This window comes from Hyla sarda, chromosome 6, assembly GCF_029499605.1.
Source record: "Hyla sarda isolate aHylSar1 chromosome 6, aHylSar1.hap1, whole genome shotgun sequence".
NCBI classification, from domain to species: Eukaryota; Metazoa; Chordata; class Amphibia; order Anura; family Hylidae; genus Hyla; species Hyla sarda.
Genome location: NC_079194.1, coordinates 52,430,829 through 52,454,992, shown reverse-complemented (window position 1 = coordinate 52,454,992; position 24,164 = coordinate 52,430,829). Strand labels below are relative to the sequence as shown.

The window sequence follows — 24,164 nt, the reverse complement described above, 5'->3', positions numbered from 1 at the left end:
TCTGCCGAAATTCAAGCCCCATTGAGTTCAATGGGATTCCACTTGTAATTCTGCAAATTTTGCGGAATTGGAAATTCTGCTGTGTGAATGGGACAGTATAATCCCATTAAATAATGTGCTGTAAATTCTGGCAAAATACTTCCACAGAAATACGCACGGAAATTCCACTGTGTGATTGAGCAGGTTTAAAGGAGAACTACGGGATTGAAAATTTTATCCCCTATCCTAAGGATAGGGGATAAGTTTCAGATCACGGGGGGTCCGACCTCTGGGGCCCCCCACAATCTCCCGTACGGGGCTGCGGCTCTCTGCATAGAGAGCGCGTGTCGACCACCGCACGAGGCGGCGGCTGACACGCGCCCTCCATTTACTGCTATGGGAGAGCCTTCGGCAATTTCCGGCTCTCCCATAGTAATGTATGGAGGGGGCGTGTCGGCCGCTGCTTCGTGCAGTGGTCAATACGCCCTCTCTAACCAGAGAGCCGGGGCCCCGTACGGGAGATCGCGGGGGGCCCCAGCAGTCGGACCCCCCGCGATCTAAAACTTATCCCCTATCCTTAGGATAGGGGATACATTTTTCAATCCCGTAGTTCTCCTTTAACAAAGATCTTAAATACAAAATATTGTTCAAACCATAGCTAGTATCAGAAATCGAAAGTAATAAAACAGTACATATGGCGTATTACCATACAGTCATTGATAACAACAATATATACATTTATTTCTATTATAAAAATGTATTTCTATAGGTAAATACTGGTGCACCAGTATAATAAAAATATATAAATCAAATAAAAGAAAAGAAAGTAGGAAATAAATATATAGAAAATGAATACGGTTTTATTTTACTCTGTGCTGAAACAAAGAATCATTCTAAAATCCTGTAAAACTCCTTTCAAATAAAAAAATATTAAATATAAACTGTGGAAGGAGGATACAAGTGACACAGGCATTCTGACTGCACCGATATTATATCTCATATACTGTTGCACTGTTTTTAATAGGCTGCACCTCATTTTTCAGTCTTGTCTTATTTGTCCTTGCTGTCACCACCTACCACCCCAGATACTGGCTGGAAGCCAGCATTTCACAGCAGAGCAAGGGGGCAGCCAAAACTCCGGAAAGAGCGCACACAGGATCTATCTGTGCGCATGGATGGATGAATCAAGCTCATGATCTGTGAACATTTTCCTCCCTCTCAGCAAAGAGACAACTCACTTCCAGAACCTTAGGAAAACTGGAAGCTCCAAGAAAAAAAGAGCAACTTGGTGATGGAAAAAGATGAAAGCCTCATAGAGGTAGATTACTCCGGGCTAAATTCTTAGTCTTTTTTTGGATAGAAGAATTGTTCTTGCAATAACTAGTCCATGTTTTTGGGTGATCCCACCCGTCCTGCTGGAAAACACTTGCATTACTAATTTGCTTCTGTGAACGAATCAGCCGCTTTGTCGCAAAAAGGTAGGACAGACAACGCTGTGCCTATAGATAGCAAAAGTGTCCTCTAAAGAAAGCCTCATATGATGGAGTGTTTTGTGTGGCTTGGGATATGCTGGCTCATGTTCCTACATCCCTGTTTGGTGCAAGCAAGGACCAAAAACACAAAAGCAGGTCTGGCTGAGAATCCAGTACCAGGAACCTCTAAACCTCCATTGCCTACAGAGACACCTGCAGAGGCCGACAGGTGTAGGGGCTACTATGATGTGATGGGTCAATGGGACCCACCATTTAACTGCAATGCCAGCAGTTATTTGTACTGCTGTGGAACCTGCGGATACCGTTTCTGCTGTCAGTTCAAGCATGGAAGACTGGACCAAAGTATGTGCTCCAACTATGACACTCCAAACTGGGCTAATCCGGGGAAACCACCTGCCCGAGGGGAAGACTCCAGTGAAGACCCCAGCAAAGACAAGACTAACATGATTGTGTACATCATTTGCGGTGTGGCGGCCCTAATGGTGCTTATAGGAATCTTCACTAAGTTGGCTGTGGAAAAGACTCAACGGCCCCAAACTGACATGAATGTATCTAGGTAAGGAAATTGTTAATGGTACATGTCAGCAGTTCTGTGTTTACACCTGTTTAGCCGAGTTGTGTAGGTTCGGGCTCATATAGACTTTGGTTAGTGTTTGGTGTGCGACTGATGGTTACATGGCAATAATGTGCTTTTAAGTCACATTTTGGCATAGGTAACACAAAAACTGTTTTGTAGGAGTATAGCTATGATAGCAACTAACTGGAAGGTAAGAGTTGCAATCGATTTAAATACAATGGTCATGTTAGAACAACATGGTGGCTTATTGTAAAATTGCGGCATTAGTGTGTAGGGTTTCCCTTTGCTAAACTAGGTCACAGGCGACTTTACATCTTTTGCAAAAAATACAGGGATATCATGGTGGAACTTTGAGGGGTCGTGTTGCAGTTCTCAGTGAAAATGCAAAATTGACAGAAGTTTTCGTGGTAACCAAGTGGTTAGCTGTACTGCAAAAAAACTGAGTGTGTTCTCAGCCTTAGGCTACGTTAACACAGGGAAAGTTCTGCTATTCCGCTCAAATTACGTTCTGCAAGACTTCCTGCGGATTATATGTCGTTTTGTGGGATTCTGGCGGAATTTCTGTGTGCTGAAAACGTTGAAAACACAGAATTCTGCCGAAATTTAAAGACCCATTAAGTGTAATGGGATTCCGCAGTGGAATTCCACAAAATTAAAGACATCTTCAATGTTTTTGCGGAATGTCTGCGGCAGAAATTTTGTAGCGGAAATTCCGCCGTGTGAGTGGGACAGCGGAATCCCCACTGAACATAATGTACAGTTCATTTTGCGTGTGTAAGGCCATAGCCTTGGGCCATGTTCACACGGCTTAAAATGTGTGGAATGTCTGCTCGGAAAACATTCTGCACATTTAAATAAACCGGCGGGCACTATGACCGCTCCGAAATGCGCAGGCTCATAGACAGCAATGCATTTACGAGCGAAATCCGCAAAAAAAAGAATAGACACGTCTATTCTTTTTGTAGACGCCGGAATTGGGATGTCACGGAAATTCCACCCTGTGAACAGTGCAGCAGAATCCCATTGTAATCAATGAGACTCTGCTGCAGCGGAATGTCCATGCAAAATATTCTGGAGGAATTCTGCACAGACATTCCGTCCTGAGAACATAGCCTGAGGCTGGCCATATCACTTCAGATAGCTGTCAGCCATCAGCTATCTTCTGATCCTCCCATATACATGCACACTCCGCTTAGCCAAGTGTGCATGTGTTCTGAAATAGGAAAGGGGAGATGGCGACTACATGATGTCGGAGATTCTAAGCTATTTCATGCAGGATTTTTGACAGAATCTGCTTCTAACAGATTTTAACATGTCCAATCCTTCTGTGTTCAGGATTGGACGTGTTAAAATCCGTTGGAAGCAGATTCTGTCAAAAATCCTGCACGAAATAACTTAGAATATCAGACATCATCATGGAAACCAAATGGACTCAATTAAAGTAAATGGGGGTCTGCCAGGTGCTGTTGATGTCTGGCATGTATGTGGGGATTTGCCCCCACTGTTATTTTTGTTGTTCTGATCAATGACAGAGCGGAACACTGGAGAAAAATACATTGGTGTGAACGCAGCCTATTTTGTATTAATACCTTTATAGTACTAGAACAGTGTTTTTCAAACGGTGTACCTCCAGCTGTTGCAAAACTACAACTCCGCATGCCCGGACAGCCGAAGGATGGGGTTGTAGTTTTGAAACAGCTGGAGACACACTGTTTGGAAAACACTGTCTTAGAGGGATATGAGTATTATACTGGCAACATTGTATATATTATAGTTTATATTATATCGGTACCTTTATAGTCCTAGAACAGTGTTTTCCAAACAGTGTGTCTCCAGCTGGTGCAAAACTACAACTCCCAGCATGCCTGGACGGCCGAAGGCTGGGGTTGTAGTTTTGAAACAGCTGGAGACAGATTGTTTGGAAAACACTGTCTTAGGCTGGGTTCACACCACGTTTTGTTAAATACGGTTCCCGTATACGGCCGGGAGGTGGGGGGGCGGGGCTTAATCACGGCGCCCGCACTCAACCGTATTTGGGAACCGTATTTAATGCATGTCTATGAGCCGACCGGAGTGAACCGCAGCCTCCTGTCGGCTTAGTTTTCGGCCGTATGCGGTTTCCCGACCGTAGGCCAAGAGGCGGTCGACCACGTTTTTGCCTGCGGTCGGGAAACCGCATACGGCCGAAAACGATGCCGACAGGAGGCTGCGGTTCACTCCGGTCGGCTCATAGACATGCATTAAATACGGTTCCCGAATACGGCTGAGTGCGGGTGCTGCGATTAAGCCCCGCCCCCCTCCTCCCAGCCGTATACGGGAACCGTATTTAACAAAACGTGATGTGAACCCAGCCTTAGAGGGAAATGAGTACTATACTGGCTACATTGTATTTATTATAATTTATATTATATCGGTACCTTTATAGTCCTAGAACAGTGTTTTTCAAACAGTGTGCCTCCAGCTGGTGCAAAACTACAACTCCCAGCATGCCCGGACAGCCTTTGGCTGTCCGGGCATGCTGGGAGTTGTAGTTTTGCAACAGCTGGAGACACTGTTTGGAAACCACTGTCATAGGGTGCATTCACACTGCGGAATCTCCGCTCGCTGAATTCCACAGAATTCCGCCGCCGTAGGTGCTTCGGCGCTAGGGCCGCGGGGCACTGAGACATCACCATTGACTGCTATGCAGTGCTCGCAGAATCCGCACAAAGAATGAACATGTTCTTTCTTTGCGCGGAACAATATCAGCGGTGGAAATTCCGCAGTGTGAACGGGTCTGGCGGAGACCCATTCACACCAATGTTAAGTTCACACCTCAGAATTCCGCTCGCGGAGTTCCACTCGTGGAATTCCGCGGGAATTCCGTAGTGTGAACGCACCCTTAGAGGGAAATGAGATTATGCTGGATACATTGTATACATTGTGCTTATTATATTTTACCAGGTGTCTGAATGTAGTCATTTTTGACCTATACATTTCTATTGATCGCCCTTATCGCATATTTTTACCATTTACCAAAATGATATCAAACAGTTGTAACATTTTCTTCTGCATGTGTGTTCATATTTAGCTGCAATTATTCATAGTTACCAGTCAAGGGACATTTGCATGTTATGGGGTTGTAAGATGTGGTCAAAGATGGCTGCATTATATGAAGATATGATGTATGTCAAACCACTATTGCTGTTACAGTATTGTCTTCTGATGACGTCTGGTTATTGTTAGTGTAAACGGTAATATATGTTTGTAAATAAAGCATTATTTTACTTATGTAAACTGTATACTATTTATAAAAATAATTTATAGTGTATCTCTTATTAACCAGCTCCAGTATGGAAGACTAGGACACAATGTACAGGAATGAGCAGTCCGGAGCAGGGACTGTGTTAGGAACCTGTTGTTAAAGGGGTACTCCACCCCTGGCATCTTATCCCCTATCCAAAGGATAGGGGATAAGATGTCAGATCGCCGGGGTCCCGCTGCTGGGGACCCCGGGGATTGCCGCTGCGGCACCCCGCCATCATTACTGCACAGAGCGAGTTCGCTCTGTGCGTAATGACGGGCGATACAGGGGCTGGAGCAGCGTGACGTCATGGCTCCGCCCCTCATGACATCACGGCCCATCCCCTTAAGGCAAGTCTATGGCAGGGGGCGTGACGACCGCCACGCCCCCTCCCATAGACTTGTATTGACGGGGGCGGGCCGTGACGTCACGAGGGGGTGGAGCCGTGACGCAACGATGCTCCGGACCCTGTATTGCCCGTCATTACGTGCAGAACGATCTCGCTCTGCGCAGTAATGATAGCAGGGGTGCTGCAGCAGCAATCCCCGGGGTCCCCAGCAGCGGGACCCCGGCGATCTGACATCTTATCCCCTATGCTTTGTATAGGGGATAAGATGTCTAGGGGCGGAGTACCCCTTTAAAGGGGTACTCCGGGGGGGATGTTTTCAAATCAACTGGTGGCAGAAAGTTAAACAGATTTGTAAATTACTTCTATTTAAAAATCTTAATCCTTCAAGTACTTATAAGCTGCTGTATGCTCCAGAGGAAGTTGTGTAGTTTGCTCCAGTCTGACCTCAGTGCTCTCTGCTGACACCTCTGTCCGTGTTAGGAACTGTTGAGAGTAGAAGCAAATTCCCATAGCAAACCTCTCCTTCTCCGGACAGTCCCTGACACGGACAGAGGTGTCAACAGAGAGCACCGTGCACAGACTGGAAAGAACTACACAACTTCCTCTGGAGCATACAACAGCTGATAAGTACTGGAAGGATTAAGATTTTTAAAGTCACACAAGTACACACAAAGTGTAATGTAACTGTGTCATTCCTATTGATGCAATATGCCGTCATTCTCCGTTCAGTGTTAAACAGAGCTTTTTACCAATCCCCCAGAACAAAAGAGCATCAGCTTTATGTAAAGCTCAGAAGTCCCTTTTCATATTCTTACATGTAGCTGCGTAGGAAATCCAGCACAGATCCATTAAAATCAATGTTGTAGCACAATACACAGCTCGCGCCCCTGCCCCAATAATAAGACGTTGATGGTATATAATTATGGCATCAATGTCTCTGGTGGGAAAAACCCTTCCAGGGTATTCTCATTTTACAAATAAAGTAGTGTGTTTTTTATTTTTTTTACTTACATTTTTAGACTTTTAACTTTCGATATATTACAGCAGTGTTTCCCAACCAGAGTGCCTCCAGCTGTTGCAAAACTACAACTTTTTTGCAACAGCTGGAGGCGCCCTGGTTGGGAAACACTGCATTACAGGCTCTCTTTACTCTTTTGGTGATTTAGCAATGCTTTGTGCCAGTTTTTTGGTTAAAAAAAAAAAAAAAAAAGTTGTACATTTTTGTGCAATACATTTCTACTTTTTTCCTTTCTAATGCTGCACTCATCACTTTTTTAGAAAGTGGGTGGGTCATGGTGTAAAGGGGTTGACGCCTCCCATGGCCCAGCAAATTTACTTGTATATTTACTTATTTGTAGTTTTGAAACAGCTGGAGACACATTGTTTGGAAAACACTGTCTTAGAGGGAAATGAGTACTATACTGGCTACATTGTATATATTATAATTTATATTATATCGGTACCTTTATAGCCCTAGAACAGTGTTTTCCAAACAGTGTGCCTCCAGCTGGTGCAAAACTACAACTCCTAGCATGCCCGGACAGCCTTTGGCTGTCCGGGCATGCTGGGAGTTGTAGTTGTGCAACAGCTGTAGGCACACTGGTTAGGAAACACTGCTGTAGACTGTCAAACAGGAACAGACATCAGAGGCCAAATTTGTATATCAGGGATATCTTAGACCGCATACTATTTAATGGCTGACAAGATTTCTTGTTTTACCAGGTTGAAAACAATGAATGCTGGGAAGTGTAGTCCAATAGTGGAATTATATGTGGGGAAGGGGTTGGTTCTAATTTCTTTTGCTGTCTGAGTTTCAATAGAAATTCGCTGGCAGCCTGGGCTATAAATGTACAGAAATTTTTTGGGCAGCAACAATCTCTAATAATTAACATACGTGAATCTTTTGTATAGTTATTTTAATGTTCGGGTGGCTTTGACGTATTATATTTTGAAAATGAATTTAAAAGGAATTCAAAATAAAAAGGGAATGTTTCTCTATTGTTTAATAAGTTCATTTTTTTTCTGTTAACCATATTTTTTTTTATATATATTATTTTAGTATAGTATTTTTTTTTCACATCTCCTCACATCTCCTCTGCCCATTGACTTTAATGTTATTTCCACTGTCCTGTTCACACTGCGGAAATTCTGCTAGCGGAATTCCCGCGCTGAATTCCGTTCCGCTTGATGAAAGAACATGTTCATTCTTCAAGCGGAATCCTCTAGCAGAAATCAGTACAAGTCAATGGTAAAAAAAAATTCCTCCCAACATCGTTTTCGTGCGGAATTTGTGCGAAAATGGCTGGAAAACCCTTCACTTCTTTCTCCCCCATTTCCGCGCGCAATTCTGCGCAAATTTCACACAAATTTTGCGCGAATTGTGTGCGGAAATAAAATTATTTTTTTCTGCCCGCAAATTTTTCGGCGTGAATTCCTCATGATTTACTCTGTGTGAACGAACCCTTAGTAAGATAATACTAGATCCACCACCATTCACAGCGATGATCTGCACCCCCCTCCCCTGTAGAATGATTTCTTAAAAGGTCACACACCGGGTATTGTCTGAAATTCACCTGAATGGCACAGCCTCTGTCCATTGTTGCCTATGATCATGGGTCCTGCCGTAAACCATATTAATAAATGCTGTTAAAAACAGCTATGGCATCATGGCAGCCCCTCAAAATAATGCACCAAAAATGTAACTAAAAAAATTTGTTTAGATTAAAACAGTTTAGAAAAAAAAAATGTTTCAGTACCTGACTCTAATCAGGAAAAAACTCTATGCCTAATACATCCTCCCCGCCCATCACCTGATAGTCACTCCCATTATTAAAGGGGTACTCCGCCCCTGGCATCTTATCCCCTATCCAAAGAATAGGGGATAAGATGTTAGATTGCCGGGGTCCCGCTGCTGGGGACCCCGGGGATCGCCGCTGCGGCACCCCGCCATCATTCGCTCTGTGCGTAATGACGGGCGATACAGGGGCCGGAGCAGCGTGACGTCACGGCTCCGCCCCTCATGACATCACGGCCTGTCCCCTTAATGCAAGTCTGCTCTGCTTCTTAAAATAGCACATTACAGAAAATATAAAATGAAAGTACAGATAACATTTACAAAAATAAGGATATTTATAGGCATAAAAATTAAAAAAGCTGAGTCGTCAGTGTACATTGTTCAATCTTGCCATTTTTCGTTCATTTTTCGTTCAAGTTTTCCCCTCATATGACCCTTTTAAAATAGGAAATGAGTGCATTGTGATAGCAATAATAGAAGTTTATAAATTGATTCCAGGACTATTCATTGTTTTTGCTTTTTTGTCCAATCCTTTATGCTGCTGGGACTGCATTTGGTTGCCTTTCATTTCTACATAATTTTTGTGATAGGAAAAACCCATTTTTTATACACTGGATAAAAGAATTCTTAACTTGAGGATCCTCATCTCTTATCCAAAGTGGAGAGTGCTTACAAGTAACATTTCTCTGAAGTGTAAGGACCCCTTATATAGGACCATATATAGTAGAAAGAGAAGGAGAGAACAGAGCTTACTACTGCCCCGTACCTCCACTTCTACAAAAAATCCCACATACGGTGACCATATAATGGTAGATATCAGCTGTACACAGGCTCTGAAGATCATACAAGTGATTACATACAGTTACATTGTATTCTCTGTTCAAAGTCATTTACTTTCCTTTTTCTTCTCCATCTGGTCCAGAATGTCATGACGATTAATTCCGGCCACAACTTATCTCCACAGAACCTGAAAGACAAACATTTTAAGCTCTGTGCTTTTCCAGCACCTATAGTGCTCCAAACAGTAATAATGCCCCCCTGTAGAGCTTACTAGCCCTCCTGTATAGCCCCTATATGGCAGAAGACCACGACCGAAGTTAGTTATCAACACAGTCCGACTCCCAGTGGTGGCTGTTCTGTTCTTCATTGGCGGGCAGCAGAGGATCAGGTGTATTCTAACAGACGTGACTTTGTAATGACATCACTCATTATATCATAAAATGTATGGCGCAACCAAAAAACACTATTTTTGTGGGGAAATTAAAAAGAAAAACGCAATTTTGCTAATTTTGGGAGGTTTCGTTTTCACGCCGTACAATTTACGGTAAAAATTACGTGTGTTCTTTATTCTGAGGGTCAATACGATTAAAATGATACCCATTATTACATACTTTTATATTATTGTTGTGCTTAAAAAAAATCACAAACTTTTTAACCAAATTAGTATGTTTATAATCCCTTTATTTTGATGACCTATAACTTTTTCATTTTTCCGTATAAGTGGCGGTATGGGGGCTCATTTTTTGCGCCATGATCTGTACTTTTTTTTGATACCACATTTGCATATAAAAAACTTTTAATACATTTTTTATAATTTTTTTAATAAAATGTATTAAAAAAGTAGCAATTTTGGACTTTTTATTTTGTTTTATTTTTTACGTTCACACCGTTCACCGTACGGGATCATTAACATTTTATTTTAACAGTTCGAACATTTAGGCACGCAGCGATACCAAATATGTCTATTAAATTTATTTTTTACGCTTTTTGGGGGTAAAATAGGAAAAAACGGACGTTTAACTTTTTTATTGGGGGAGGGGATTTTTCACTTTTTTTTTACTTTTAATTTGACATTTTTTTACACTTGAATAGTCCCCATAGGGGACTATTCATAGCAATACCATGATTGCTAATACTGATCTTCTCTATGTATAGGACATAGAACAGATCAGTGTTATCGGTCATCTTCTGCTCTGGTCTGCTCGATCTCAGACCAGAGCAGAAGACGCCGGGAGCCGGACAGAGGCAGGTGAGGGGACCTCCGTGCGGCGTTCTGAGTGATCGGATCCCCGCAGCAGCGCTGCGGGCGATCAGATCATTCATTGAAATCGTGTACTGCCGCAGATGCCGGGATCTGTATTGATCCCAGCATCTGAGGGGTTAATGGCAGACGCCCGCGCGATCAGCAGCCGGGATCAGCCGCGCATGACACGGGCATCGCTCCGATGCCCACGGTTATGTACAGGACGTAAATGTACGTCCTGGTGCGTTAAGTACCACCGCACCAGGACGTTGTACATTTACGTCCTGTGTCCTTAAGGGGTTAAGAGATATAACTCATTTTGCCATCCACAGACCTATATGACGATATGTTTTTGCAAGACCAATTGTACTTTGTAATGAAATCACTAATTTTACTATAAAATGTATGGCATAACCAAAAATATATAATTTATGAGGGAAACTGAAAAGAAAAACACAGTTTTGCAACTTTTGGGGGGATTTTTTTTTTATATGGAGTGCACTTTACAGTAAAAATGATATGCCATCTTTATTCTGTGGGTCAATATGATTAAAATGATACCCATGTTTACATGCTTTTCCATTATTGTACTGTTGTTTAAAAAAAAGTCAAGCCTTCTAAATAAATTGTATTCTGACCCCTACAACTTTTTTCATTTATACGGGGCTGTATGAGGGCTAATTATTTTTTTTTCCATGATCTGTAGTGTTCATCAGTACCACGTTTGCACACAAATTACTTTTTGATCGCTTTTATATTCAATTTATTCTGGGTTGTGATGTGGCCAAAAATGCGCAACTATTATTTTACATTTTTGATGTTCACCACATGGGATCATAAACATTACTGTAAATCTTAGTAGTTCGGACATTTTTACATGCAGTGATACCAAAAATGCATGTTTTTTATTTCTTTTTATTTTAAAAAAATTGAAAAAGGGAATGATTTAAATTATTAGTTTACTTTCACTTTTTTTTAGGTCCCCCATAGGGAACTTTTACATGCAATCATTAGATTGCTTACACTGTTATCTGCTGGTGATCTGCTAGTTGAGCCTGGCTCAGCAGGCTCTATCAGCAGATTGAAGCTGGGACCCACACGGAGCAGGTGAGAAGACCTCCAACAGGTGAGCAAACTGATTGGACCCCCACATACCTGTTGCAGGGTATCCAATCTAACCAAAGATATGTGACCAAAGTTGCTTTTCAACTCGAAAAGTAAATTGCGTTTGGTGCCAAACACTTTAGTATACCTCCTATCAAATAAATGCACCAGACGTGAAAATATAAATAAAATAACAAGCTTTATTAAACATTTATAATAATTGGATAAAAAACATAAATAATGAGAATCAGCAATAGCCAGAAAAATGTGCTATGATCTAATGAAGACTATTCTCTTAAAGGTTTGCCGTTACCAGTTAAACACATACTGCAGAACAGCACTGCGACATTAAGCACACATAGAAAAGGCAAACAAAAAAATAAATGATAATAAGAGAAGAGAGACAACGTATACAGGTGATCTATTGGTGCACTGTGGGAGCCTGAGAAACCTAGAGACAAAAGTGTGTTGGTATGAGGCCTGAAAAAATTAACAAGTACATCCACAGCAACATCACTGCACTAGAAAAATACACCAACCCACGGAAGGGAAGAGAGGATAAACACGCTGCCACAGTGCATCCGGAGTCACCACGTTATACTCACATAAGAGATCACACACAACCCCTACGCCGTTTCGCTACCCGCTTCGTCAGGGTATCCAATCTGTTTAGGGGGACAGTGATTGCGGCACTTAAGTGTCATGATTTTGGCAGCTAAGGGGTTGATGAAGGAGAACAGCAAGAACGTCGTTCTTTGTCATTGACTACAAATGCACGGCTGCTGACAGCTCCTGCACTCACTTCATAGTTGGTCTGCTGCTCAGGATGTAAATGTACTTCCTGGTGCAGTAAGTACCAGGGCACCAAGACATATATTTACGTCCAATGGGGGAGATTTATTAAACCCTGTGCAGAGGATAAGTGGACCAGTTGCCCATAACAACCAATCAGATTGCTTCTTTATTTTTTAAAAAGGCCTCTAAAAAATGCAATCTGATTGGTTGCAATGGGCAACTGTCCACTTTCCCTCTGCACAGGTCTTTATATATCTCCCCCAATGTCCTATAAGCCTACCTGTCATAGTGCAAAAAAAAAAAAAGTGATATGCTACTCAGTACCTAATTCTGATCATGTACGTATAATTTTTGTGTGTCTCCCTAACAAATAGCATTTATATCTTGCTCACTTGCTTTGTTATCTTGCCTTGTGGAGGGGGTGTGTCCGTCCGTCTCCCTCACTGTGGATGACTCACCTGCTCTGAGTCTGGGAGAAGCCAGACAGTCTGCAAATCATTGCACAGTAGTTTTTATGCATACATTTCCTATCTATTCCTAGTAAAGCTGGATGCTAATCAACATATTTGTCACTATGTTTCTCATTCAGCTTTCACAGACTCCTGAATGTCTGTTCAGCTTCTTTGTCACTCAGGAGTCAGAGAAAGTTTTGGCTGTTCAAGCATGCTGGGAGTTGTAGTTTTGCAACAGCTGGAGGCTACATAGCTGGAGAATACACAGTTCTAAAACAGAGTTTTACAAAGATTGTACCCCCAACTGTTGCAAAACTACAATTACCATCATAGGAGTTGTAGTTTAGGAACAGCTGAAGGCTGCAGTGGTGCAGCAGTGATCTCCTATACTGGACAGCAACACACTTTACAGCCGGATTCAGTATACCGCAAAATACAGAGTAGTCTGTCTGCATAAAGATAGATGACCCCTAGTGGCGGCTATTTTCATTTTTGACAAATATTTTTTTTTTTTAAATAAATGTACATAAAAAAAACCTCATCTAATCAGTAGTACTACAAAATATAAAAAGTTTTTCATAATGACAGTGACTCTTTAACCTGTTAATAGCCATGGACTTCTATGCCATTAACGGGGTATGGCGCGGGCTCCCGTCTCGTGCCCGCATCATACCGGCCCGCCCCTAGCTGATTCCTGTAGCTGGGGGCTGGCGTTAATAAGCGATACGGGGCAGTTGCTGACAGCGGCGTCTAAAGGTGCCTTTATCCCGTCCCTGGTAGTCCAATGGGGTAGATTGCCCCCCCTGCAGCGCGATCGCGTGGGGGGGGGGGGGCGGCGATCCACTTCGGAGGTAGCCTGAGGGCTTACCTCTCCTGTAGTGCTGACTCCTGCGCTGAGGATGATAAAGCCAGGGCAGGGGTCGATTGACAACTCATGGGGCCCCCGGTAAGAGGGGATCATGTGGGGCCTCTAGGGTTGCTACCTTTCTTGCGCAAAAATACCTGCCATTCTAATTTGCATAATTGATTATATATGCGTGACATCATATTAATCCCCCTCTGATCCCTCTGTGCCATTATCATTCCAGTCTTTTCCCCCCTGTGCCAGACTCTTTTACTCCTTTCAATTGATCCCCCCTCTGAACCCCATATCATAACCATTCCAATTGATTCATCCCCCCCACCTTTTCCACTGATCCCCTTGTGCCATATCCATTCCAATTGATTTATCCCCCCCTCCCATCAATCCCTTTGTACCATAACCATTTTGATCCCAACCCCCCCCCCCCCAACATGCCATACTCTTTTGCTGGGCCAGGGCAGTGGGGCTAAGAGCACATTATTTTATTCTGTCCGCAGTGGGCAGGGACTCTTTCCTAAAAAATACCGGCTATTGCCTATGTTTCCTACAAAAATGTTTTAATTAAATAGTTTAAGCCTAAATAAATATCTTTGTAATATATGTTAATTTTAAAAAATCTCGTTTTCACAGTTTATTTTACTTTTGAAAACCTGGCCACTAGGTGTCACCCTGTGGTCCAGGAATCATTCCCTACCCCCCCCCCCCCCCTCACGTTGAGCACATTCGGACCACTGCTGGCCGGGCAGCGTGGTCCAGCATGGTCCGAAATGCTCGTCCTCAGCTCGCTCTCTGCCTGTATATGAAACAGGCAGAGAGCGAGCACAGTGCTCGTGCGCTCGCGGCACGCGTTATTTAAATATCCCCGCCCCCTGCATCTCCCTCTTCTCCATTGAGCTTGTGCACGCGTGACGCCTGTTTTTTAAATTTCCCCACCCCTGCATCTCCCTCTTCTCAGTGCAGGAAGACGGGCGGAAGACGAACGGCCAGGCTTCAGATGACGCCACGCCGGCTGGCCACGCCCACTTCCTGCCCTCCGGAGAGAGCTCAACTCTGAGCTACCAAAGATGTTATTATAAAGGTATTTTAATGGGGATTTAAATAAAAATGAATGCGGGGATGGATGTAGTTAGTGTCAAGGAAAGATGGGGAGGGGGATTAGGGAAAGTTTAGTTAATGATAGCTACTCTTTAAAATACCGGCTGTGCCAGTAAAATGTCGGCTGGGTGGCAACTGTAACAAACCTCCTCCTCATGTAATCTCCTTACTACTGGGGTGACACACTGTAACAAACCTCCTCCTCGTGTAATCTCCTTACTGCTGGAGTGGCACAGGGTAACAAACCTCCTCCTTATGTAATTACCTTACTACTGGAGTGGCACACTATAGCAAACCCCCTCCTCATGTAATTACCTTACTACTGGAGTGGCACAGGGTAACAAACCTCCTCCTAATGTAATTACCTTACTACTTGGGGTGACACACTGTAACAAACCTCCTTCTCATGTAATTCCCTTATTTCTGTGGTGAAACACTGTAACAAACCTCCTCATGTAATCACCTTACTACTGTGGGGACACACTGTAACAAACCTCCTCCTCATGTAATTACCTTACTTGAGTGACATGTGACCTCTCCTCCCGCTCAGCCCCACCTCCTCCACAGCATCACACAGGTCCTTTAGCGACGATCTCTCTTCTCCACAGCTGAGCTCCGCCCCCAACATGTAATGGTGACATCATCACAGGTCCTACATCTCCTGCATCTTGCAGTATGGGCCAGTGAGGAGACGGAGGGAGGGTAAGAATAATCCAGAGGTCGGTCCTGCAGGACTAATGTAACAGGGATGGCGTTCCTCCTCTGGAAAAAGAAAACGAATGCCGTTCCTGTGCGTTCCTGCAGGACTCGAGCTCTGGGTCCTAGTGCAGACATGTTCTGCCAGCGCTCCACTGTCAGGTGAATTTTCCGTGCGGACATCCGCTCATGTGAACATAGCCTAAGGGTCTATTCACACAAGCAGAATTCCGCCTCAAATGGAAGCCCAATAGACTCCTATGGGATTTCACACTTCTGAATTTCCGCATGCTGAATTTCTGCACCAATTCCACACAAAATCCGCACAAGCCAGAAACACCAAAGGAAGCGAAAATGGAATTAGTGCGAAAATTTCGCCCGTGTGAATAGACCCTTTAAATGTCAACCTACTATGTGGCTCTGTGGTCTCTGTGAAATCTACAAGATTTCAGGATCAAATACATATAGCGATGTAGAAGGAATAAAAAAACAATGCTAATATATATGTTTAACATGTTTAACATAAAAAATGGGATTTGAACAATAAGTCATTTTATGCTGACACATTCTTATTAAGGGCACAAAAAAAGACAGTATGAGGCCTGGAAATAACTAAAGGTCAGAGGGGGAGTATAATAGATAATACAAAGAAAGAAATAACCATGTGAGAGGCGAGTTTATAAGAGACGTGGCTGAAACAGTGTAATTATTACCATCTGCATGACACTATGTAATCGAGGGGGAGAGGAGGACACGTTCTGGAGGGGGGCTCCTAGCAACAAAATGAAGACTTGTAATTTACCAGAAGGTTATACATTTAATATGTATTTATCTCACTTTACATCAAGTGCTACAAGAAATAAAGATACAAATGCGAAAAGAAGAAATTAATGGGTAAATAGTTATGACAAATAAATAACTCATTTAAGTTAACTCCGTGAGAACTCAGAAGTATTTGTTTTTCTATTTTCAATGATGACAGTTTATCAACTTGACAGAGTTAGGCTGGGTCCACACTACGTTTTGTCCCATACGGGAGCGCATACGGCAGGAGGGAGCTAAAACCTCGCGCTCCCGTATGTGACCGTATGCGCTCCCGTATGTCATTCATTTCAATGAGCCGACCGGAGTGAAACGTTCGGTCCGGTCGGCTCATTTTTGCGCCGTATGCGCTTTTACAACCGGACCTAAAACCGTGGTTGACCACGGTTTTAGGTCCGGTTGTAAAAGCGCATACGGCGCAAAAATGAGCCGACCGGACCGAACGTTTCACTCCGGTCGGCTCATTGAAGTGAATGACATACGGGAGCGCATACGGTCACATACGGGAGCGCGAGGTTTTAGCTCCCTCCTGCCGTATGCGCTCCCGTATGGGACAAAACGTAGTGTGGACCCAGCCTTACTGTGTATGCTGGAATAAAATAATTTGTACCCTTTTTAACCTTTTAAGGACTCGGGTTTTACCGTTTTTGCACTTTCGTTTTTTCCTCCTTACCTTCTAAAAATCATAATGCTTTCAGTTTTCCACCTACAGACCTATATAAGGGCTTGTTTTATGCGCTACCAATTTTACTTTGTAATGACATCAGTCATTTTACCAAAAAATCTACAGCACCACCCAAAAAAAAAAAATCATGACAGCTCAACCAGCTCGACCACCACACCTGTGCACGGACCCGCCACTCCCGTTCCCGGCTTCACTGTGGAACAATACCAGGAAGAAAGCGTCCAGCATCCAGGTTGGAGTAAAAACAGGGTATTCTTTATTGGATCACTAGCTGAGTTTTTCCTTCCTAATCCTTGTTGGGGAGAAAAATAAACAAAGGAGGAAGCTTTTGACTTCATATCCCGTCCTCATATATTGTTGTCATATCCCGACCTCCTATCCCGTCCTCCTATCCCGTCCTCCTATCTCGACCTCCTTTCCTGTCCTCCTATCTCGACCTCCTTTCCCATCCTCCTATCTCGACCTCCTTTCCCGTCCTCCTTTCCCGTCCTCCTTTCCCGTCCTCCTATCCCGTCCTCCTATCCCGTCCATCTATCCCATCCATCTATCCCGTCCATCTATCCCGTCCTCCTATCCCATCCTCCTATCCCGTCCTCCTATCCCATCCTCATATCCCATCCTCCTATCCCGTCCTCCTTTCCCGTCCTCATATCTCGACACCCTTTCCTGTCCTCCTTTCCCGTCCTCCTTTCCCGTCTTCCTTTCCCGTCTTCCTATCCAGCCCATCTATCCCGTCCTCCTATCCCATCCTCCTATCTCGACCTCCTATCCCGTCCTCCTATCATGACCTCCTATCCCGTCCTCCTATCTCGACCTCCTATCCCGACCTCCTATCCCGACCTCCTATCCTGACCTCCTATCCCGACCTCCTATCCCGTCCTCCTATCCTGTCCTCCTATCCTGCCTCCTATCCCATCCTCCAATCCCATCCTCCTATCCTGTCCTCCTATCCCATCCTCTTATCCCGACCTCCTATCCTGACCTCCTATGTCGAACTCCCATCCCGACCTGTAATATGTGTACCAGTTATTGAAATATCTCCAGCCGTACGGAAGTTATGTGGGAACATACATTTCCCCTTGATTTGCATGGGACTTTAAACAAAAACCCCGACCCTCACAAATGGGGGTAGTTAAGGGTTAACTTAACTATCCTATATTTTAAGTGGACATATAAGTAACATGTGACCAAGTATTATCGAAATATCTCCAGCCGTTTGGAAGTTATGCAGTAACATATATTTCCCATTGACTTGTATGGGACTTTAAACATAAGCCCCGCCCCTGGCAAAGGGGGGGTGAGTAAGGGTTAAATCACCTATCCTATGTTTGTTGTAGACATATAAGTAACATGTGTGCCAAGTTTCATGTTAATATCTTTAGCAGTTTGGACGTGATGCTGGAACATACACACATACATACATACACACACACGTTGAGTTTTATATATATAGATTTGCATGTACATGATAAGTTCTCTGACGTGTTTCACGCTTTTGCGCTTAGTCATAGAGTAACATATATTACGTTAAACACATATAAATACTAAAAATCCAAGTAACATGTCAGTGACATCAAAAATGGAAAAAGCCTGTCAGGATCCGGATAAACCGAATAGCTGAAACGTATTCACAGGCTAAGTTGCATGTTTTGCAGTACGATAACACAATTTGGAGATAAAATTGTTCACATGGAAAAACAGTATCTTCTTATGCCTGAGTACAAATATCTAATGTATAATTCTATCTACATAACTGTATTTCTCAAAATAGCAATACTTGAACCACAACGTGAACTATGCCAAAAGAATAAACTGATGTTGATGTTCATATTGCAATAGAAGGAGAGAAGGTTCTGTACATACTCTATTACACATTGTAATAAGTCATTATCAAATCTAATCTATGATTTAGGGTGTCTTGTATTTCGAACAAACATCCAGAAGGTTTCCCTATTCAATAGTCTTCTTTGTAGATCACCTCCTCTTATGTTGTCTCTTTTCTGTATGGACTAATCTTGACCTTGTTGTTTTGGGATGAAACTGTAATATCCAGAAAATCTACTGCCTCCTCACTAATATGAGATGTAAACTGTAAATTGAATTTGTTTGTATTAATGTAACTCATGAGGAATTTAACCTCCGTTCCCCTCCACACCAGTAGCAGTTCATCTATGAAATGACCTACCCACTGGATGTGGTGGGGAAAGGGTTTGTTGGGGGTGAAGATGCAGCAAATTTACCAAAATATCATATAAATATTTGCCAATGAAGGTGAATATTTTGCGCCCATGGGGGCTCCTCTGGCTTGGAAGAAAAATTGACTATCAAACATAAATAAATTATGTTGCAATAAAAATTTGAACCCTATGCAAATAAATTCTTTCAAGCCAGGGGAGTAACAACTAAAATGGTCAAGACAATATTTTATAGCCTTCATTCCCTATTCCCATGGTATGGATGGATAAAGCGCTACCACATCACACGTAGCCCATGCAAAGACAGGCTCCCATGCAATGTGATCTAGTACATTGATAACATGCTTTGTGTCACGAATATAGGTAGGGGTGATTTTGGTGATCGGTTGTAAAAAGTGGTCCACTGACTTACCCAATCTCTCCACAAGGGAGCCTATCCCTGCCACGTTTTTTCTCCTCACCTTTTAAAAATCATAACGCTTTCAGTTTTCCACCTACAGACCTATATGAGGGCTTATTTTATGCGCTAGCAATTTTACTTTGTAATGACACCAGTCATTTTACCAAAAAATCTACAGTGCAACCCCAAAAAATTATTTGTGGGACAAAATTGAAAAAAACAAAACAAGAAACACCATTTTGTAATTTTGTGGGCTTCCGTTTCTATGCACTTCACTTTTCGGTAAAAAATGACACTTTATCTTTGTTCTGTAGGTCCATACGATTAAAACGATACCCAACTTATATTGGTTTGATTTTGTTAACTACTGTTAAAAAATTTAAACTTTTTGCACGAAAACTAGTACGCTTAAAAATGTCCTGTTCTCACCCCTATAACTTTTTTATTTTTCGACATATGGGGCGGTATGAGGGCTCATTTTTTGCTCCATGATCTGTGATTTCCGTGATTTCCATTTTTCTTTTCAATGGGAAAAGAGGGGGGGGACTTTTATTAGGGAAGGGGTTAAATCACATTTGTTAACTTTTTTTTTAATACTTTTTTTTTACACATTTATAACCCCCATAGGGGGGGCATAGCATAGCAATGATCAGTGTTATGGGCGCTCTGCTGCTCCAACCTGGATCAAATGGAGCAATAGATTGCCGATCTTACAGCGAGGAGGAAGGTAGGGACCCTCCTCGCGTCCTGTCAGCTGATCAGGACACCGCGGTTTCACCGTGGTGATGCTGATCAGCCTGACTGAGCTGCCAGGAAGCATTTTCTTTCATTTTAGACGTGGCGATCAAAGTGGGTTAATCGGTGATGTCCGGTATTAGCCACGGGTCCTGGCCGTTGATACATAGTTACATAGTTACATAGTTACATAGTTAGTATGGTTGAAAAAAGACATACGTCCATCAAGTCCAACCAGGGGATTGAAGGGAAGGATGTAAGGGGATAAGGGAAAGGGATGTAGTTTTATAATTCTGCATAAGCATTAATGTTATTTTGTTCCAGGAATGTATCTAACCCTGTTTTAAAGCTGTTAATTGTTCCTGCTGTGACCAGTTCCTGAGTTAGACCGTTCCATAAATTCACAGTCCTCACGGTAAAGAAGGCGTGACGCCCCTTTAGACTAAACCTTTTCTTCTCCAGACGGAGGGAGTGCCCCCTCGTCCTTTGGGGGGGTTTAACCTGGAACAGTTTTTCTCCATATTTTTTGTATGGGCCATTTATATACTTATATAAGTTTATCATATCCCCCCTTAAACGTCTCTTCTCAAGACTAAACAATTGTAACTCCTTTAATCGCTCCTCATAGCTAAGATGTTCCATGCCCCATATTAGTTTAGTCGCGCGTCTCTGCACCCTTTCCAACTCCACAGTGTCCCTTTTATGAACAGGCGACCAAAACTGAACAGCATATTCCAGGTGAGGCCGTACCAATGCTTTATAAAGGGGGAGTATTATGTCCCTGTCCCTTGAGTCCATGCCTCTTTTGATACATGACAATATCCTGCCGGCTTTGGAAGCAGCAGCCTGACATTGCATGCTATTCTGTAGTCTGTGATCTACAAGTACACCCAGATCCTTCTATACCAGTGACTCTGCCAGTTTAATCCCCCCTAAGACATACGACGCATGCAGGTTATTAGTACCCAGATGCATAACTTTACATTTATCCACATTGAACCTCATTTGCCAAGTTGATGCCCAGACACTTAGTCTATCCAAGTCATCTTGTAACTTATGCACATCCTCTATAGACTGTACTGTGCTACAAAGCTTGGTGTCATCTGCAAAGATAGAAACAGAGCTGTTAATACCATCCTCTATATCATTGATAAATAAATTAAACAGCAGCGGGCCCAGTACTGAACCTTGGGGTACACCACTAATAACCGGGGACCAATCAGAGTACGAATCATTGACCACCACTCTCTGGGTACGATCCATGAGCCAGTGTTCAATCCAGTTACAAACTAAAGTTTCCAAGCCCAAGGACCTTAACTTACCTGTCAGACGTCTATGAGGGACAGTATCAAACGCTTTGGCAAAATCCAGAAACACTATATCCACAGCCATTCCTCTGTCAAGGCTTCTACTCACCTCTTCATAAAAGCAAATTAGATTGGTTTGACAACTTCTATCCTTAGTAAACCCATGCTGGCTATCACTTATAATACTATTATCCCCTATGTATTCCTGTATGTAATCCCTTATAAGTCCTTCAAACAATTTACCCACAATGCACGTTAGACTTACCGGTCTATAATTGCCTGGCGAAGACCTAGAGCCCTTCTTGAAGATTGGTACCACATTAGCCTTGCGCCAGTCCCTTGGCACAATACCAGACACCAGAGAATCTCTAAATATCATGAACAGGGGTACAGATATTACTGAACTTACCTCTCTAAGAACTCTTGGGTTCTCGTCCATCCAGGTCCTGGAGATTTGCTTACATTTACTTTACTTAACTTACCTTGTACCATCTCTACATTAAGCCAGTTCAGTACATTACATGATGTGTTACCAGCACTGACCTAGCCAATGTCAGCTCCTTCTTCCATAGTATATACAGAACTAAAGAACCCATTCAGTAGCTCCGCCTTCTCTTGATCGCCCGTGACAACCTCCCCATTATCATTATTAAGGGGTCATACATGCTCTGTTCTTGGTTTTTTTGCATTTATATATCTAAAAAAATATTTAGGATTAGTTTTGCTTTCTTTGGCCACCTGTCTCTCATTTTGAATTTTTGCTGTTTTTATTACATTTTTACAGATTTTATTAGGCTCCTTGTACTGTTTAAATGTTATCGCTGACCTATCAGATTTGTATTTTTTGAAGGCTATTTTTTTGTTGTTTATTGCTCTTTTAACATCATTTGTCAGCCATGTAGGATTTAGTTTTAGTCGCTTATATTTGTTCCCCTTTGGTATATATTTAGATGTATAGTTATTTAGAGTTGATTTAAAGATGTCCCATTTACCTTCTGTATCAGTATTTGACAACACCTCCCCCCAGTCTATGTCCTGTAGTGCAGCCCTCAGCCCAGGGAAGTTTGCCTTTTTAAAGTTATATGTTTTTGCTTTCCCCGTCTGTCTTTGTTTTCTACATTTTAAGTCAAAAGTAACTATATTGTGGTCGCTATTACCAAGGTTTTCCCTCACAGTTACATTACCAACCAGCTCTGCGTTGTTGGAAATGATCAGATCCAACAAGGCATCACTTCTTGTTGGGTCCTCCACAAACTGGCCCATAAAATTATCCTGCAATAAATTTAGGAATTTTCTCCCCTTTGTAGTTTTAGCCAACCCCCGGCCCCAATCTATATCTGGATAGTTAAAATCTCCCATTATTACCACTGTACCTGCCCGGGCGGCCCTCTCTATTTGTTTATGCAGCCGACCTTCTATCTCTTCAGTGATATTAGGGGGTCTGTAGATTACACCAAATATTATTTTTTCAGTATTTCCCTCCTTTTGTAATTCTACCCACAATGATTCCACATCCTCAGAATCATCACACACTATGGCATCGTTCACACTGACTTTCATACCACTTCTTACATACAGACAGACTCCACCACCTTTTCTGTTCATTCTATCCTTGCGAAACAATGTAAACCCCTGCAGATTAACGGCCCAGTCATGCGAGGAGTCCAGCCATGTCTCAGTGACCCCAACTATATCAATATGTTCCTCCAGTATCAAGGCCTCAAGCTCCCCCATTTTATTTGCTAGGCTTCTGGCATTTGTGAACATACACTTTACATTTCCATTAAGTTTTACACATATAGTCTCACTAATGGGATTTTCAGAGTTATTGGGGTTAATGTCATTTTTTGAGTTATAAGGGCTAATTGTACTATTTAAGTTATTGGGGCTAATGGGATTTTTTGAGTTATTGGGTCTAACGTTGTTGGGACCAACCCGCTATGAGGTGGGGTCAGCTCGTGACCCCTGCGTCCTTTAGAGGTTAAATATATACATATATTATATACATTATGAAAGGGTGAAAGGGGTACTCCCACAGAAAGTGTTGTTTTTTGTTTTTTTAAATATGCCCAGGCTGCTTGCTTAAAGGGGTACTCCGCCCCTGGCATCTTATCCCCTATCCAAAGGATAGGGGATAAGATGTTAGATCGCCACGGTCCCGCTGCTGGGGACCCCGGGGATCGCCGCTGCGGCACCCCGCCATCATTACTGCACAGAGCGAGTTCACTCTGTGCGTAATGACGGCCGACACAGGGGCCGGAGCAGCGTGACGTCATGGCTCCGCCCCTCATGACATCACGGCCCGTCCCCTTAAAGCAAGTCTATGGCAGGGGGCGTGATGACCGCCACGCCCCCTCCCATAGACTTGTATTGACGGGGGCGGGCCGTGACATCATGAGGGGCAGAGCCGTGACGTAACGATGCTCCGGCCCCTGTGTTGCCCGTCATTACGTGCAGAGCGATCTCGCTCTGCGCAGTAATGATAGCGGGGTGCTGCAGCAGCGATCCCCGGGGTCCT

The 24,164-nt window shown here is 43.0% G+C and overlaps 1 protein-coding gene across 1 annotated transcript in view; it reads left to right on the top strand.

Annotated features, from left to right (window-relative positions):
• The first annotated feature begins 1,145 nt into the window (after positions 1 to 1,145).
• The window catches only part of SHISA8 (shisa family member 8), a 110,984-nt gene continuing 87,965 nt past the window's right edge, over positions 1,146 to 24,164 (top strand). Inside the window, exon 1 of the mRNA XM_056523712.1 lies at positions 1,146 to 2,028. Within this exon, the coding sequence (XP_056379687.1) occupies positions 1,517 to 2,028 (512 nt within the window). The 5' untranslated portion in view covers positions 1,146 to 1,516. The remainder of the gene's footprint in view (positions 2,029 to 24,164) is intronic.